This window comes from Chrysochloris asiatica, unplaced genomic scaffold, assembly GCF_000296735.1.
Source record: "Chrysochloris asiatica unplaced genomic scaffold, ChrAsi1.0 scaffold00201, whole genome shotgun sequence".
Taxonomy (NCBI): Eukaryota; Metazoa; Chordata; class Mammalia; order Afrosoricida; family Chrysochloridae; genus Chrysochloris; species Chrysochloris asiatica.
In genome coordinates, this window is record NW_006408719.1 from 108,093 (window position 1) to 121,881 (window position 13,789).

At 40.5% G+C, this 13,789-nt stretch overlaps 1 protein-coding gene across 1 annotated transcript in view; it reads left to right on the top strand.

Annotated features, from left to right (window-relative positions):
- Window positions 1–615: 615 nt before the first annotated feature.
- The window catches only part of PGK1 (phosphoglycerate kinase 1), a 27,273-nt gene continuing 14,099 nt past the window's right edge, over window positions 616–13,789 (top strand). Inside the window, exons 1-5 of the mRNA XM_006872507.1 lie at window positions 616–680; window positions 8,719–8,769; window positions 9,535–9,690; window positions 9,796–9,940; window positions 13,449–13,552. Of these exons, the coding sequence (XP_006872569.1) occupies window positions 616–680; window positions 8,719–8,769; window positions 9,535–9,690; window positions 9,796–9,940; window positions 13,449–13,552 (521 nt within the window). The remainder of the gene's footprint in view (window positions 681–8,718; window positions 8,770–9,534; window positions 9,691–9,795; window positions 9,941–13,448; window positions 13,553–13,789) is intronic.

A 13,789-nucleotide genomic window follows, 5' to 3' on the forward strand; every position in this document is an offset into this window, starting at 1 on the left:
TAAGATTTCTTAGAAGTGTAACAGAACAGAATTTGATGAGTCAGGAAACCGAGAAACCTAAAAGGAGGTGACATTTGCCTTAATTCTGGTAGGGATATTGGGAATTCCATGGGGGTGGGGAGTGAGTGGTGTTGTGAGCCATTTTAAGCTGCTGCAGTAGACCCGACTCAAGGGAAAAAGGGTGGAGACGGTTGGTGGTGGTGACGGCGGCGGCGGCAGCCTAGGCCCTAGCACACTCTTTTCACTTCCTCATTGCAGTCCCACCCTGCTCCTTTTTCCTCCACCTACAGGTCAGGGGGCTCCGCCTCCCCACTCTTGGGCTTAGTCACGAAAGTTCCGCCGCCGACCGCTTGCTGCGTGCTGGACGTGACAAGTGGAAGCAGCACCCCTCCAGCAGTCAGCCAATGGTCCCTTTGAGCCCCGTCCAATGGTGGCTGCTTTTCTCTTTGCGCAAGGCGCTTCCGGCCAGGAAAGGGCGGAGCGGTAGGAGGAGCGTCAAGAAGCCCCAGGTCTGACCTGCTTCTCTTTCCACACGTTTCTCCTGCGCTCCTAGGCTGTTGCAGCTCGCAGTCTCTTTGTGCCCCCCGAGCAACTCGTCTTTGCTGTATTGCCAAGATGTCTCTTTCTAACAAGCTTACTCTGGAGAAGCTGGACGTGAAAGGAAAGCGAGTGGTCATGAGGTAATTCTACACGTTTTACCCGCGCGCCCTCCGGGCTGGTCAGAGTCCGCTGCCTGTCTGCCTAAAGTTGCTTTAGTTCTCTGCTGCGTCCCAGGGGGCCTAGGTTTGTCTGTTGAGGCTGCCCTCTTTTGTGACTGAGGCTGGGCCAGTGTTTGACTGGTTGTGCCCGTATTTCCAGCAGCCCAGAAAGCAGGCCATAGTGCTCTGTGGGGTTATATCACACCGGGGAAGGGCTCAGATTGACGGGACCCATTTTGCTTTCTTTTCCTATTCCAGAAATGCAGTTCCACCACCTCCAGTTACCAGTCAGCGAGATGGGACCAAATACTTATCTTACAAACCCCTAGGCCTAAGGAAGGGACCTTGAAAGGTCATCGTGTTAATTTCCCTTCCCCCACTGCTCTAGACCATCTCAGAGAAAATGCCCACATTTCCAAGGTTCCGTCTCAAAAGAAATTCGTCTTTAGAGGATAGGATATTGATTTAAATGTTTAGGATTGAACCACTCCTAAAAGTTGGGGGAGGAGCCCTAGTGGCGCACAGTTAAAGCGCTTTGGTAGCCGAAAGATGGGAATTCCAACCCACCAATCTCTTCACCGGTGTGAGATGTGGCAGTGGCTTTGGTAAAGATTTGCAGCATTCTCGTATAGGTGTGTTTTGAGCCTGAATCCACTAGAGGGCAATGGGGAGGGAGGTTGCGGCGGAAGGGTGAGGTGGGGTGGACACACCAGAGTAGGCCCCTCAGAGCTTATGTAACAGGCCTCTGTTGTGCTGTCCTGTCTTTGGAAACCAGACGATGGGGTTTGCGTCAGGGTTATTAGACATTGTTAATGGTAGAACAGGGTGTAGCTGCTCATTCTTCCAATCTCACCCCCACGTTTGGCTATAGAAGCAGCATATTTGAAGAACTCCACATGCACTTGGGGTCTCTTAATGTGCTCATGGGAGTTCTGGTGTGGCGCTGTGGGTTAATGCGTTGGACTGCAAAGTCGGTTTGAACCGCAAGGTCGGCAGTTCAAGCTCACCAGTCACTCCTTGGAAACCCTATACAGGGTCGCTATGGGTCGGAATCGACTTGGTCTCACTTCACAACAATAACACATGTCCACATGTGGAGCCCTGGTCACTTAACCAAATGTGGTTTCTCCTTTATCTTCCAGAATTACTAGTATGGGGTATGAAACTATTACATGTATCCTTTTAGTAATATGCATAGGTGAATGCCAGGGACACATTGCAGGAGAATAGTTCAGTATATAACTGGTGGACTTGATTGCTTATATACAGGATCCAAGGCTAGGGGTTTGGGGGGACCAAAAGTTTTTGCATTATAGCACTATGTATGTAGTCTTGTTCTTTTTGGAAAGTGGTTGACTGATGGGCAGGTATGTACTCAGTATGGTGTGATCCAGCTACTTTCCCAGTTTGTGCAGGTTCAAGTAAGGGCATCTTTTGGATATTAACAGACACATAAGCTAGCAGGAGATCACCCCTTACCCTAGCCTTAAACACATCAGGACTCTTACGAGTTAGAGAGGGCACCCTAAGAGTTCACGTAGCTCTCCCCTTGCCTTGAATTTCATTATGACCAATATGAGGTTGAGCCAACTTTGCTTTGCTAGATATTCATAAGAATCCAGTAGCTTATGGACATGAGAAACACCTGTGTTCACATGTTCCCAAATGACATGAACTTTTATAATCTGGATAAAGTAGGAATCACAGTCATGCTAGTGTTAGATAAGGCCTTTTATGGTCTTAAGAAGTCCTGGTGTGACGCTGTAGGGTAAACACTGGACTGCTAACCACAATGTTAGCGGTTTAAATCCATCAGCTTCTCCTTGAAAACCCTATACAGGGTCGTTATGGGTCTACCCTGACTGGACGGTATTTAACAACAATATGGTCTTCAGAGGAGCCCTGGTAGTGCAATGGGTTAAATGTCGGGTTGCTAACTAAAAGGTTAGCGGTTTGAATCCACCAGCTAATCCTCCAAAGAAAGATGAAGCAGTTAGCTACTGTAAAAATTTGTTGTTAAGTGCCATTGAGTCTGGTCTAACCCATAGTGACCCTGTATAGGGTTTCTGAAGAGCAGCTGGTGAGCTTGAACCGCCGACTTTGTGTGGTTCAAACCAACGTTTCAGTCTAGCATATTAATCCGCAGCACCACACCAGGAATACCCATAAAGATTTACAGCCTCAGAAACCCAAGGGAGCAGTTCTACTCTGTCCTATAGAGTTGCTCTGAATCGGAGTCGACTTGATGGCAGTGGGTTTGGTGTGTGTTTTTTTTGTTTTATGGTCCTCAGACAACCTTAAGGAAGGGAATTGTTACTGCTGTTGCTAGTTGCAAGTTGCCATTGAGTCAGCTCTGAATATCAGTATATAACAGATTGAAACATTGCCTGGTCCTGTGCCATCTTCATGATTAGATGTTAAACCCTGTGAAAAACAAAGGACAGGTGGACATTTGCATGCAATCAGCCCTTAGGGTTTAATTGTTTTCTCCACATCTCCACTGTTTTCAAGGTCATGTCTTAACCTTTCTAGATGCATGCACCAACTGAAAGAAAGGGATGGGGCACAATCCTGGTCACCTTCCTATAATTGCAGACTTTGGCTTTCATCTTCAGGGAAGCTGACTTGAATTAACTGGGCTTGGAGGTGGGCTTGGAGGAGGTACTTCTCTTTTCTCCCTCTGGACCTATGTCAGGAAATAGTTTTCTTCATTTAGCACAGATTAACTCAGCCTTGATGTGATTGACTAGACCTGTTTTGCTGTTGAAGCTGACCGGTCCAAGTTCATTGAACTGGCAAGTTGTTGGCATAGCTAGGTCTAGAACTTGGGTCTTCTGACTACCAATCAGATCCTCTAAATACTTAGACGTAGTGAAATAAACCCTTTCTCTGCTGAAGGTTGTGATCAGTAAAAAATTTCCCAGTAATATCTGGGTAATTTTTTTTTGGGGGGGGAGGGATGCTAAGGACAGAAGGTTACTTTGTTCCCTGATTATTAATGTGTCTCATTGGAACAGAAAGTCTCCATATTGTACAATTACTTTTTGGAAGAATTCAGGCTGCTTTGCTGTGCCAGTACAATTCCTTTTTGTTTCAATGACTTTATGTGGTGGTGGTTGGCAGTGTTTCAGAAATGGGGACTCCTGAGTTGTGGCTGCTTCAGTTACCTCTGTTTGCCCTATGAAAGGGAATCTGGTGTTTGCTGAATTTTCTGGTCCCGTGGTGATTTGTTGAGGAAATGTTCAAAGCTAGAAATCTCTGACTGATTTCCACCTCACTTTTTAACCCTTAACACTTTTAGGGGAGTCAACTTCCTGCTTATTTTTGTGATGTAAATTTCCTTTCTTTCACAGGTTGCCTGCCTTGGCCCCTTTGCCTGTTTTTAAAACTTCCCTTTTGTTTTTCTCTAATGTGTTGTAACCTGTTAAGCAACAGCCTTGCTCTTGTGGACAGAAAAGCAGAGGCAAAACTGAACAACAAAACAAACAAAAAGACTCTAACACAGGCATAATGTTGTGTGCTGTTGATCTTATTTCAACTCATAGCAACCTGCATAAAAGAGTAGAACTCCATAGGGTTATTTAAGCTGTAATCTTTACAGGACCAGATGGCCACATCTTTTATCCTGTGGAACTAACTACTGGTGGGTTACAACTAGGGGCATTTCTGTTAGCAGCTGTATGCTTAACCATTGTACAACAAGAGCTACTTAACATAGACATACAAGGGAACTATAAAAAGTTGGTGGAAAAATTACATTATCTTTTAATTTAATTTTTCCAGGAACTTTTTGAGGCTCCCTTATAATACAAAACCAGAAAATTGACATCACCCAATGTGTGTGTATACTTGTATGATATTTTATTACATTTGCATTTTTTTTATTGCATTTGCTTTTGTCAAGTGCCGATGAGTCGGTTTTGACTCATAGCAACCCTGTATAGGGTTTCCGAAGAGCAGCTGGTGGGTTTGAACTGCTAGTCTTGTGGTTCACCGATCCTACAATGCCACACCACTGCAATCAAGATACAGGACTGTTCTTTTGTCATAAAATTGCCCTCGTGTAGTCACAGCTCTCTCTCTTCACTCCCAAGTGGTACCCTGTCCATAACCCCTGTTGTTAAGTGCTGTTGAATTGCTGGCTGCACCAGGACCCCTGGTCACTACTAATTTGTTTTTCATTTTTAAAGTTTTGTCATCTCAAAAATGTTATATAATTGGAACCGTGTAGTATGTATTCTTTGGGGGTTGGCATTTTTCACTCAGCACCATTCCCTTAGGAGTCCTGGTGTGGCACTGTGGGTTAATGGATTGAAAAGTTAGTTTGACCTGCAAAGTGGGCAGTTCAAGCTCACCAGCTGCTCATCAGAAACCCTATACAGGGTAGCTATGGGTTACAACTGTCTCAACGGCACTTAACAACAACATTCCAAGTTATGGGTAGACCACAGTTGGTTTAACCATTTACTCGCTGAAAAATATTTGAGTTATTTCCAGTTTTTGACTGTTACAAATAAAGCTGCTGTGAACATTCATGGTATAAACATAACGGTGGTTGACTCATACAGACTCCATTTGAAAAATTGCCAGACTGTTTTCTAAAATAGCTGTACCATTTTATATTCCACCAGCAATATATGAGTAATCGGTTTATCTGTGGATTTTCCAACACTTTTTTTTCATTTTATCCAATCTTGATAAGTGTATGTAATGACATATGACTTTCTTCCTGGGGCAAAGCTCAGGAGTGTTTCAGGGTAGTGGGAAAGGAAGGAGTGTCTATTTCAGACAAAGTTGGAGTAAGTGTATGGGCAAGATCAGTTCTTGTGGTGGCCTCCTTAACCCACCAAATCCCAATCCACTGCCATCTAGTTGATTCCATCTCTCAGTGATCCTATAGGATGGTAGAGAACTGCACTGTAGCATTTCCAGGCTGTACTCTTTACAGAAGCATCTTTCGCCCATAGAGAGACTGGGGTTCTGTCAACCATTTGGTTTGTAGCCAAGTGTTTTAACCACTGTGCCAATAGGCCTTCTTTGCACTCCTCACAGGAGAAGCTAAAACCCAGCTATTGAGAATCCATCTGAAATATTTCTGTCTAGGCCTTGCATGACAGTAAGAGTTGCAGCTGGTAGGTAAGGAGTAATACAGATTTGCATTTCATTCCGATTCCTTTCATTACGATTACTGGATCTTTGTAAAACTAGGATCATACAAAACAAAATGTTAACTGAAAAAATAAAATACCATTTGGTTTGTAGCCAAGTGTTTTAACCACTGTGCCAATAGGGCTTCTTTGCACTCCTCACAGGAGAAGCTATTGAGAATCTTGGAGATGAAGAGATTCACTTTTCTCAGTAAACTGATGCCATGGCAACTTGGAAGATGAGATAGATTTTTGAGTATTTCTGCTCAAACAAGTTTCATTTGGGAGTAGGGAACAGTACTACAAAGGGTAGCTTGTGCTCACTCTCATGCCTTTAGCTCTTTTGACCTTGGGGCTTCTAAGAGGCTACATGTAGGAAAATGACCCATGGTAATGGAATACTCTGTCTTCTTTGGAATGCACTTTAAGGCTGGCAGCATCCTTGTTCAGGATATTTAAAGAAGATACTTAGAATCAGAACCAAGTGGCCTCATACCCATGATCACTCACTAAGGGAATATGGGAAACCGCTAGAGGAAAGATGGAGATTTATGATCAAGGATAGCATACCTTCCCCATACTTCCTTACGTGAGTAATGATAAATGTTTATAGTAATGGTTGATCTTACCTTTTAAATCACAGAATTACAGTTTGGAGAAGTATTAACATATACAATAATAGCTAACACTTATGACACGTATCCTGGGTGGTGCAAATGGTTAAGCACTTGACTGATAACTGAAAGGTTGACAGTTTGAAGGCACCCAGAGGCATCTCAGCAGAAAGGTCTGGTGGCATTTCCAGAATGCTTGAAAATCCTGTGGATCACAGTTCTGCTCTGACACATGGGGTTACCATGAGTCAGTATTAACTTGATATTGTTGTTAGCTACCTTCGAGTCAGTTCCGACTCATAAAAACCCTGTATAGAGTTTCTGAGGAGTGACTGGTAAGTTTGAACCACTGATTTTGTGGTTCAAGCCGACCTTGCAGTCCAATGCTTATCCTGTTGCGCCACACCAGGACTCCATAGCAACTGTGGTTTTTTGTTTATTGGGTTTTTTTTGGTGTGTGCAAGTAATTTTCTAAGCTGATTGTACTGTCTTAATCACTTACCTTCTAATTGCATATATCCAGTGGTTAGGGTCACATGTCCTACCCTCTCCTTTGGTCCTTTTCTTTTTTGCTTTAAGGCTACTGTGTGAATATGGTACTAGACACTAGTTTTCTTCCTAGGTTTGAGGCCCCAGACTTTCTCCAAAAATATTATTTTCTTGGTGTATTTTATTTTTTGAAGCCTACTTATGTGTAAATCATACTTTTAAAAAGAAGTTTGAAAAATTAAATAAAAGTTTAAAAATATATATACATAATATAACTTCAGGGTCAGTTGCTGTGATATGTTATATTATGTATATATATTTTTAAACTTTTATTTAATTTTTTTAAACTTCTTTTTAAAAGTATGATTTACATATAAGTAGGCTTCAAAATTTTGTGGACAAATGGAATTAAAAGATAATGGAATTTTCCACAAACTTTTTGAAGCTCTCTTGTGCTTTAAAGGATACAAATCATAATCTCTAAGAATTATAACATTAAAAACTTATGTGCATCAAAAGACTTCACCAAAAGAGTAAAAAGGGAACCCACAGAATGGGAAAAAATCTTTTGCAACGACACATCAGATAAGGGACTCATTTCTAAAATATATAGGAAACTACAACACCTCTACAAGAAAAGGACAAATAGCCCAATTAAAAAATGGGCACAGGATATGAACAGACACTTCACCAAGGAGGAGATCCGGGCAGCCAACAAACATATGAAGAAATGTTCACGATTACTAGCCATCAGAGAAATGCAAATCAAAACAACAATGAGCTATCATCTCACACCAGCAATAACAGCAAAGATCAAAAAAGTAGAGGACAATAAATTCTGGCGAGGATATGGAGAGACTGGGACCCTCCTACATTGTTGTGGGATTGCAAAATGGTCCAACCACTCTGGAAAGCAATATGGCGCTTCCTCAGAAGGTTGGAAATAGAAATACCTTCTGATCCAGCAATTCCTCTACTTAGTATTTACCCACAAGAAATATGAGCCATAACACGAGTAAATATATGCACACCAATGTTCATAGCAGCACTATTTACAATAGCAAAAAGATGGAGACAGCCTAAATGCCCATCAACTGAAGAATGGATAAACAAACTGGTATATACAAACAATGGAATATTATACTACCTTGAAGAATAACAAGGAAGCTGCAAGCCACCGCATAACATGAATGAACCTTGAGGACATTCTGTTGAGTGAAATTAGTCATTCACAAAAGGAGAAATACTGCATAGGACCATATTATAGGTTTGGGAAACCCAATTATAACAAAATAAGTACATTTTTGTAATTTAAACCCAAAAAACTCACTGCCTTCAAATCCATTCTGACCCATCATGACCTTATAGAACCCACTTGCTGATCCATGGGAGAACAATGAGATAGTCTGCTTCCATAGGGTTTCTCATGTTGTAAATCTTTATGGAAGCAGACTGTCTCATTGTTCTCCCATGGATCAGCAAGTGGGTTCAAACTGCCGACCTTTCTGTTAGCAGCCCAATGCTCAACCCACTGTGCTACCAAGTTTCCTCCACCCAGTTCAAAGGTTCCTTAATAGGACTTTACTAGAAGCTCTTCTTGGTACCCTATTCTAGTCACTACTCCCAACTTTCTTTTCGTGACTAACCACTATCTTGACTTCTCTTAATTATTTTCAAGGTGTTTTGAACTTCATGCCTCTTCTACTCTGAGGGAAGAGTAAGTTGGTCATAGCCCTTAACCTGAAACTTTTTTTTTTTTTTTTTTTTTAGAGTGGACTTTAATGTCCCTATGAAGAACAACCAGATAACAAACAACCAGAGGTAAGATACCACTTATCCTTGGGCTGGGTTCCCATATGTGAATATGGTTCCTATATGAGGTATAGGAGTATAGGATTAAAAGGCTTTTTTTTCCCTTTTTATTATAGAATGAATGCAATTTAAGCATATGATCTTGGCTTTCTACCAACCCACTTTCTGATCCACTTTCTTATGAATAAATTGAAATGAATTTTTTTACTTTCTTAATGTATGAGCTCTGGTAGTGTAGTGGTTACGAATCGGGCTGTGAACCGCAAGATCAGCAGTTCGAAACTACCAGCTGTTGCGTGAGAGAAAGATGAGGCTTTCTGCTCCCGTAAAGATTTACAGCCTCGGAAACCCTGTACAGGGTCGCTAAGAGTTGGAACTGACTCCACGGCACATAACAACAACAATGTATGAGAATGTAGAAATTACCCTATTAGTTGTAGAACTGAGAACCACTTAGAAAGCCAAATTCTCAGATACTAGCTAAGGGCCAATCTGCAAATAGGTTTTTCTAAAGTTTGCAACTTCAGGCCTACCCAGTTGACTTGTTTTTGTACAAGGGGTAAATTCATGATGAGATTGTAGTATCCTAGGTGGAGGACTGACATCAGATTTAACTTTTTCTCTGAATGGAATATGAGAGGACTACCATTGAGTACATTTGAAGGAATTTGGAGAAGAAAAAGGACCTAATGTTTTATAGGGTCACAAATAAAACAGTAACCACTAATTCCTGGGAGTAACCTTGCTTTTTCTGCTGTCTTCTTTTGGTTGCAGGATCAAGGCTGCCATCCCGAGCATCAAATTCTGCTTGGACAATGGAGCCAAGTCAGTTGTTCTTATGAGCCACCTTGGCCGGCCTGATGGTGTCCCCATGCCTGACAAATACTCCTTAGAGCCAGTTGCTGTAGAACTCAAATCTTTGCTGGGCAAGTAAGTGCCAGGCTGTAGTGATTTTGGATTTTATGGCAGGAGTATGTTGTTTTGATTCTTAACATTCAGATTGCTTAAGTCTGTTCTATCTCTTGCTCTTCTCAGGGATGTTCTTTTCTTGAAGGACTGTGTGGGTCCAGAAGTAGAGAAAGCCTGTGCTGATCCAGCTGCTGGTTCTGTCATCCTGCTGGAGAACCTTCGCTTTCATGTAGAAGAAGAAGGAAAGGGAAAAGATGCTTCTGGGAATAAGGTGAGATTAAAAGTATGATATACATATAAAAATGCACAAATTTTAAGTGTAGCTTAACGAATTATCAAAAAGTAAACATACCTGTGCAACCAAGTTCAGGTAGCTTTGAAATATCTTTGAAAAATATGTGAACTCCATTCAGATATAAGTGTATTTTATGAATATGCTAGTTTCTGATGGATGGTTCCTTTGTTATATACATTCTGCCTAAGAAATATGAGAACTTTTCCTTGACAGTTAATTTTTTTCAGAGAGATAATTACAGCAGACGAGTAGGCTGTACTTCCTAAGTTCTTAGAGTAACCATTTCACAGGATGGTTGTGGGGGTGAGTATCCGTGCTGCCACCAATTGTTCCTCCAGAAGAGCCAGTTTTAGAATTTTTTGTTTGTAAGTCTAGACTAGAACACAAATTTTTAAGCAATAATATACCCTGATGATTTGTGGAAGAAAAATTTGTATTCGTATTTGGAAAGAAAATTAGCATATAGCTTGATTTTAGATCTTTTATTTTTTCAGTTTTATTTTGTTGCAAATATACACAAGAAAGCAGTTTCTACATGTACACTTCAGTGACACTGACTACATTCTTCAAGTTGTGCAACCATTCTCACCCTCATTTTCTGAGTTGTTCTTCCTGCCTGTCTAATCTTGTGAGTTGTTGTTATCATCAGTTTGATCCCATAAAGTTCTTAAAAATGTGTAATGCTCACAACAGGCATATTTTACTAGTTAAGTTAAATTATTGTTTGGAGATATTTTTGGTTTAAGGTTTAAAGATATTTCAGGGCAGTAGTTTCAGGGACTCATCCAGCCTCCATGGTAAAATCTAGAGTCCATGAGAATTTGTAGTTCTTTTCTGCATTTTCTCCCTTTTCATCAGGATTCTTCTGTAGAACCTTTGATCAAAATGTAATGGTAGCCAGGCACCATCTAGTTCTTTTGGTCTCATGACAAAGGAAGTAGTTGTGTATAGAGATAGTTAGCCACACATTCAATTTCCTCTTTCGCTGTTGCTGTAGGAGAATGTTGTTGTTGTTAAGTACCTTGGAGTCGGTTCCAACTCATAGTAACCCTGCATGGGGTTTCCGAGGCTGCAAGTCTTTACGGGAGCAGAAAGCCTCATCTTTCTACCGCAGAACAGCTGGTAGTTTAGAACTGCCGACCTTGAGGTTAGCAGCCCGATTCGTAACCACTACGCTACTAGTAGAGACTAGTAATTGTTGTGCCTTGAATGGCTTTTTGCATTGAGTTTGGTACTTTTAAAACATTGAATTTAATTTAGTATAATTGGGATTTTCTTATATAATAATTTATCTCACCAGAAATGTACTGTCCTAAGTCAAGTGGAAAGGGACTGTCTTAGTTATCTAATGCTGCTGTGACAGAAATACCACAAGTGGGTGATTTTAACAAGTAGAAATTGATTTTCTCACAGTTTAGGAGACTGAAAGTTCAAATTCAGGGTTCTGGCTCTAGAGGGTGGTCCTTATCTCTCTTCAATTTCTGTGGCTCTGGCATTCCTTTTTCTGGCATCAGTTTTTCCTGGGACTGGGCAGTTATTAGCTCAGAGACTCTGGGTCCAAAGGATGGGCTCCACTCCCAGCTTTTCATTCTTGGTAGTAGTGAGGTCCTCTCCTTTTTGTTTTCTCTTCTTATAAGTTAGATAAATGATGGTCAAGATGATATTTCCTTGGGCTTAACTAATTAGGTATCATCCTCATTTTAGAAAGAAACCAAGTCTCAGGAAATTAAGAGGTAGTGGTGCTGTTGCCTGGATCAGCAAACTTTCTATAAGGCCAGATGGTAAATACTTTTAGATTCTGTGGCCACACAATCTGTTACAATGACATGGTCTTTGTTAGAACTTTAACTCTGCCAATGTAGAGCAAAAGCAGCCATAGACAATCGGCAAGTCACATTACTATGACCCGACAAGCAGAATTTAAAAAATTAATGATAAAGCAATTCCTTGAAAATGACTTTTGAAATTCTGGATCACTAGAAGGGAAGTTGAAGACACTCTTTAGTGCTTTCCACTTAAAAAGGTCTTAGTATCTTAAGAAACAAAATATTATCAGACTATCTTAATTTCTTTTTATATTTCTGACATTCCTTAAGGTCATCAGCAGTGCCTGCTTTCATTCAGTTTCTTTTCTTAGCATAATAGGCTTTGATCTTCCTATCCTGCCCTTGCTTGGTCTTGCTACAGTAGTAGAAGTCAAATACTGACGTTAGTAGCAGTCAAATACTTACCTTAAGTTTGTTGTTATTAAGTGTCATTGAGTCGATTCTAACTTGTGGTGACAACACTGTATAGGGTTTCTGAGGAGTGTGGTGGGTTTGAGCTTTTTAAACCTCTTGTTTAAAAGCTAGAATAATCGGTTCATCATTTCCTGAATAAAAGGTTTTGCTGTAATTTTTTAGTTGCCTGTTGCCAATTCTAATCTCATAAGTTTGTGCATCTTGAGTTTCAGTTTTAAAGGGTGCCAAACTTAAAGGTATGGTGTGGCGCTGTAGGATAGGCATTGGACTGCTAACCAAAAGGATCAAACCGCCAACCTTGTGGCTCGCAGCCCAGTGCTGATTTTACTATTTACAATAGTAAAAATTAAAAATATCCTTTTTTTTTCATGTTCAACATATGTCTGGCAGTAATGAACCCTGGAGTGTGGGGTAAGAATTATGCTGTGATGGTTGTTTATGTTATCAACTTGACTGGACCATCATTCTTAATGACTTATCATTATTGTTAGGTTCTCAAAACCAGGTTGTTATGCAAAACTGGAGGATGACCATGTTAGATCACAAAAGGAGAATGACTGCATCATTATATAACTGCCAAGTTACATCATTGCATAATTGTCACATTCATTGTTATATAACTTCCAAACCATTGAGAATCATGATGATCTAGTTAAATTGACACTCAAGTGAGGAATAGATGTATCCCCTTTAACCACTGTGAAATGTTTCTGAGGTCCTTAAATTTAGTGATGACCTTTTCTGCTATGTTTACATCTGGGTTCTCTGTCCCAGTCTGTCCTTATTGATTTTTTGAATGCTGTGTATGAAGACCTCTATCCCCTTTGCAAAAAAGGCCTTAATAGCCAGCTGCTTGTGACTTTTTCCTTAAAAAGCTGTAACTTTTTAAGGAAATTGTTTTTAAATGAGGAAATGAGTGAAGATAAGGAGAGAGGGAGGGATAATCATAATTTTGTCTAAGAGTATAGAGGATAGTGGGATGTGGTCAGTTTCATACTATATCCACTTTGTTTAGAGGTTAATTTATGGTTCAGTAATCTTGTATTTACAGTTTGAGAGAAGATGAGGGAGAGCAGAAACATGCAGAAAAGACCAAGAGAAGAAAGGGCAGATCTTTTTGCTAGTTGTAAGGAAATGCTGTCCTAACATCTCTGGGTCTTTTGAGTTATTTAAGAGGACTGGTGTTATGAAATGCATTTACAATTGTCTTTGGAGTCATAACTTTTGTTTGTTTTTCTCTGTAGGTTAAAGCCAAGCCAATTGAAATAGAAGCTTTTCAGGCTTCACTTTCCAAACTAGGGGATGTCTATGTCAATGATGCTTTTGGCACTGCACATCGAGCCCACAGGTACCAAGAGCCTTTGTCCAATGTTGGGTGAGAGCACTGTTTCTGTTTCCTCAAGCAACCAAGCTCTGGGTTGCTTTTGGAAATTTCTGTATTATACCATGATTCATTGAGCTTCTACCTCTAATCTGTGTCTCTTGTTGATAACACTGATCTAAAGAGGAAATAAAAGTAAAAAGATCCTATGAATTATAGAGCGTTTCAACAAGGCATGCTAGTCTTTTTTTTTTTTTTTTTTTT